This window comes from Fukomys damarensis, unplaced genomic scaffold (genome assembly GCF_012274545.1).
Source record: "Fukomys damarensis isolate Sample0158 unplaced genomic scaffold, DMR_v1.0_HiC HiC_scaffold_36, whole genome shotgun sequence".
Taxonomy (NCBI): Eukaryota; Metazoa; Chordata; class Mammalia; order Rodentia; family Bathyergidae; genus Fukomys; species Fukomys damarensis.
In genome coordinates, this window is record NW_022900948.1 from 48,011,175 (window position 1) to 48,015,559 (window position 4,385).

At 63.5% G+C, this 4,385-nt stretch overlaps 1 protein-coding gene across 1 annotated transcript in view; it reads left to right on the forward strand.

Moving 5' to 3' along the window:
• Position 1: 1 nt before the first annotated feature.
• Positions 2 to 4,385, forward strand: part of Slc2a6 (solute carrier family 2 member 6) — a gene marked incomplete at its 5' end in the record, with an annotated part of 5,007 nt that continues 623 nt past the window's right edge. Inside the window, 8 exons of the mRNA XM_010608984.3 lie at positions 2 to 262; positions 949 to 1,155; positions 1,747 to 1,846; positions 2,256 to 2,473; positions 2,596 to 2,748; positions 3,305 to 3,413; positions 3,668 to 3,853; positions 4,006 to 4,151. Of these exons, the coding sequence (XP_010607286.1) occupies positions 2 to 262; positions 949 to 1,155; positions 1,747 to 1,846; positions 2,256 to 2,473; positions 2,596 to 2,748; positions 3,305 to 3,413; positions 3,668 to 3,853; positions 4,006 to 4,151 (1,380 nt within the window). The remainder of the gene's footprint in view (positions 263 to 948; positions 1,156 to 1,746; positions 1,847 to 2,255; positions 2,474 to 2,595; positions 2,749 to 3,304; positions 3,414 to 3,667; positions 3,854 to 4,005; positions 4,152 to 4,385) is intronic.

Here is a 4,385-nt window from a genome sequence, read left to right on the forward strand (position 1 = left end):
GCCGGGCTGTCACTGCGAGCCTGCAGCAGCCCCGGCCGCGCCCAGGGCTCGGAGGGTACTAGAGCCCGGTCCTTTTGACCCCCCTCCACTCCCCACCAGGGCCCCGCAGAGCAAAAAAGTGTTCCTGGCCACCTTCGCGGCCGTGCTGGGCAACTTCAGCTTCGGCTACGCCCTGGTCTACACGTCCCCCGTCATCCCCGCCCTGGAGCGTTCCTCCGACCCAGATCTGCGTCTGACCAAAACCCAGGCGTCCTGGTTCGGGGTAAGGACGTGCTCCGGAAGGGGTGCGGCAGGGGGAGCACGCAGCACTAGGGACCCGGCGGACCCCTCCAGAGCCCCGCCCGCCCCCTCCCTATTCCCAGCCACCGGCTGAGGCTGGCGGGGTGAGGCCGGATGATTTGTGTGCATGGAGGAGGCGAAAGTCAGAGGGAAGCTCTGGGAAGAAGCTGGGGGGCGGTGTGACCTCAAGGCTCCCCAGACCCCCAGATGCACAGCACAGCAACGCCCCTGGACCATGGGGCCAGAGCGTGGGATGCCAGTAGGAGGGGCGTGGCTGGGAAGGACTAACTGGGACCCTGAGTCCAGGGTTCTGCAGTTACGACCTCAGTAGTCTTGGACGTGGAATTACAGCTTGGCCTGGGCAGCGAGAGCTCTTGCTTTCCTCAGTCCTGGAGGAACTGAGGCTCAGGCTCAGCAATGTGCCCAGACTCACTGCTACCCAGGGAATTCAAGGCCTCAATCTCAAAGTCACAAGGCCTCCAAGTCCCAGAGTTCTCCTGTGCATACCACTGTATTAGGTGCTCAACATCAGCTGGGCAGAACCACTGCGTGGATATCTGTGGAGCCCAGAGGCTCACTACCTCGCTGACTGCTGTAGCTTCTGGGTTCCACTGAGGAGAAAGCTGTGGTTAGCAGTGGGGTGCTCAATCTGCACCCCTTCCTCCACAGTCCATCTTCACCCTGGGTGCTGCAGCCGGGGGCCTCAGTGCCATGCTCCTCAACGACCTGCTGGGCCGGAAGCTCAGCATCATGTTCTCGGCAGTGCCCTCTGCCATTGGCTACGCGCTCATGGCTGGCGCTCACGGCCTCTGGATGCTGCTGCTGGGGAGGATGCTGACAGGCTTCGCTGGGGGGCTCACAGCCGCCTGCATCCCGGTAAGAAGGGGGCTTCCGTGCGGCCTTGGCGTTGATGCCGAGCCACTTCTGGGTGAAGACCTCCTGGCCCAGTCTGCTCAGCTGTGCCTGTGACTGCCCAGGGCGCTTCCACTCATCCCCCAAACCCGAGCAGCTGATCTTGGGGAAATCCTCCCCATGTCCCCGCCCTGGGCTCTGCAGACTTCCTCCCCAGGTTCTTGGCCACAGAGGCATTGCTCAATCGGAGAAAACCCACACTGAGCAACAGGGGGGAAGGGGAAGTGACCTTCCTGTCCCCTCTCGGTCCTTCTCACACACCCCTGTCAGCTGGTCCCATGAGCCCAGAGGGGCGACAAGTCAGGGGAGGAGGAGATGCACCTGCTCAGCCCCTTGTCTGTTTGCCCCTGAGCCTCATAAACTCCCAACCTCACCATGCCATCTCAGACCTGAGTGCATCTGAAGCCAGAGAGCACACAGTGAGCCTCAATCAGGACGAGGCCCCACTAGAAGCCCCCACCAGAAGCCCCTCTCCCCACAGCTCAAAGGGGCAGCCTCTGCCAGCCTGCCAGGCCTGGAACCTGCATTCTCCCCACAGTGGCGTGTGTCTTGCAGGTGTATGTTTCTGAGATCGCCCCCCCTGGTGTTCGGGGGGCCCTGGGGGCCACGCCACAGCTCATGGCAGTGTTTGGATCCCTGTCCCTCTATGCTCTGGGCAAGTATCCCCTGTATGGCTGTGGACAGGCTCAGGGTACCAGGGTGGTGGAGAGGGAATGAAGATGCCACCAGGGACCTGGGCCAGGAGGCAGCAGGCAGCTCCACCAGCCCCCAAGCCACCACCAGCACCAGGGCTCACGTCCCTCCAGCCGGTCTCCTGCCCATCTCTGGTCACCAGGCCCCCTGCCTAGCTGGACAGTGCAGGTGCCTCCCAGGCCATGGACTCTGTTGGGGAAAGATGGCGGGATGGGCCCAGGCCTAGCTCGCCCTTCTCCTCCTCCCACATGCTAAGGGTCAGGTGATCCCTGCAGCCCTCCCTACCCACACACAGTGGCCGAGGCCATCAGGGAGGCCCCTGCAGGAGGCAGCTTTGGGCTGGACCAGACCCTCACCCTCTTCCCCTGCAGGCCTCCTGCTGCCCTGGCGCTGGCTGGCCGTGGCCGGGGAGGGGCCTGTGTTCATCATGGTCTTGCTGCTCAGCTTCATGCCCAACTCCCCACGCTTCCTGCTGTCTCGGGGCCGTGAGGAGGAGGCTCTGAGAGCGCTGACCTGGCTGCGCCACACCACCGACACCCAGGATGTGCGTTGGGAGTTCCAGCAGATCCAGGACAACGTCCAGCGACAGGTGCAGCTGGGCCGGGTCTGCCTGTCCGAGCTTGGGTGCTGTGCAGGGTTATCTCCGCCAGCTGGCCTGGGTGGGGCCAGGAGAGGCCAGCAGAGTCCCTTAACGGCAGCCTTGTGTTCCAGAGCAGCCGCGTGTCATGGGCTGAGGTCCGGGACCCCTACATGTACCGACCCATCCTCATCGCCCTGCTGATGCGCTTCCTGCAGCAGCTGACAGGCATCACCCCCATCCTGGTCTACCTGCAGCCCATCTTTGACAGCACGGCTGTGCTGCTGGTGAGTCACACTGACCCCAGCCAGGCCTTGGCCCACCTGGACCAGAGTCAGGCACTCAGACCCCAGCAGGTGTGTGGAAGCTCCTAGGGTCACACCTGACTCCAAGCCATGTACCTGTCTCTAAAATAAACTGCACCGGATGATGAAGCAAACCAATTTAATAGAAACGTGGGCCCCTTGGGACCACAGCCCCAGGCTCAGAGCCCCGGGGCTGCACCCCATGAGGGATACCCCCCCACGACCCCAGCCTCCTGTGCTGCTAGTAGAGATGGCAATAGGCCCGCCTCATCCCAAAGCCCGGTGTGGATTGACACGGGAAGATGGGGCGAGCACAGCTGCCCAGGCCACTGTCACACAGTTCTGGGCCTGTGGGGCTCAAGGTGGCCGCACCACGTGGCCCCTGCCCAGGGAAGTGCTGGACACGCAGGTCCTCCAAGAAGCTGCAACTGTGGCTTCAGACCAGAGCACCCACAACACTGTGGGACAGGGTAGGCGTGGAGGTGGGGACGGGAGCTGCTGACCGGGGCTGTCAGCCACAGTGGCCCCCTCCCGACAGCCCCCCAAGGATGACGCAGCCATCGTGGGGGCCGTGAGGCTCCTTTCTGTGCTGATTGCTGCCCTCACCATGGACCTGGCCGGCCGCAAGGTTCTGCTGTTCGTGTCAGGTGAGCGGCCCGCCTATGACGCGTTTCCCCACTTGACAGCAGCCACCGCATGGGCCTGAGCAGGGTGAAGTCACTTGGGCCACCGCCAGGCCTGGCGTGGCAACCACCAAGGTAGAGCTCTCAGGAGTGACGGAGCAGCTGTGGCACCACAGGTCTGCTGGAGCCCCCACCCCATCATGAGCCAGCCAAGCCCCAGGACTCTCGGGCAACTTGAGCTCCGAGGGTCCTGACCCCAAGGGCCACTGTGTCTACAGCAACCATCATGTTCGCTGCCAACCTGACCCTCGGCCTGTATGTGCACTTTGGCCCCAAGCCTCTGGCCCCCAATGGCACTGTGGGCCTGGAGAACATGCCCTGGGGGGACACAGAGCAGCCCCCGGCCACACCCACCAACTACCTCACCCTGGTGCCTCTGCTGGCCACAATGTTCTTCATCATGGGTAGGTTGCTGGACCCCTGGCAGGGGCAGCCCAGGAAAGGGGCCTGTGTGCGGGGAGGGCTGGGCTGCCCTTGGCTCGGCGAGACAGACGAGGTGTTCGTGTGTGTGTGCGTGTGTGTGTGTATGTGTGTGTGTGCGCCCCACGTCCCGCAGGCTACGCCATGGGCTGGGGGCCCATCACCTGGCTCCTCATGTCGGAGATCCTGCCCCTGCGTGCCCGTGGCGTCGCCTCGGGACTCTGCGTGCTGGTCAGCTGGCTCACGGCCTTCATCCTCACCAAGTCCTTCCTGCTCGTGGTGGTGAGTGCTGGGCTTGGGGACCTCAAGGCCCCACCCCGCCGCAGGTCCCCTGCCCAGTACCAGGGTCCTTCTCTGATAAGTGATATCACCACCAACCCCCAGCAGCCCCGGGGACCAGCATGCGCCCCGACACAGGCTAAGAGCAGTCGGGCGACCACACAGCTAAGGCCTCTTGGATTAAGAAACAGGAATGCGTGGAGGAATGGGACTCAGAGGTCACGTGTTGGATCCCGT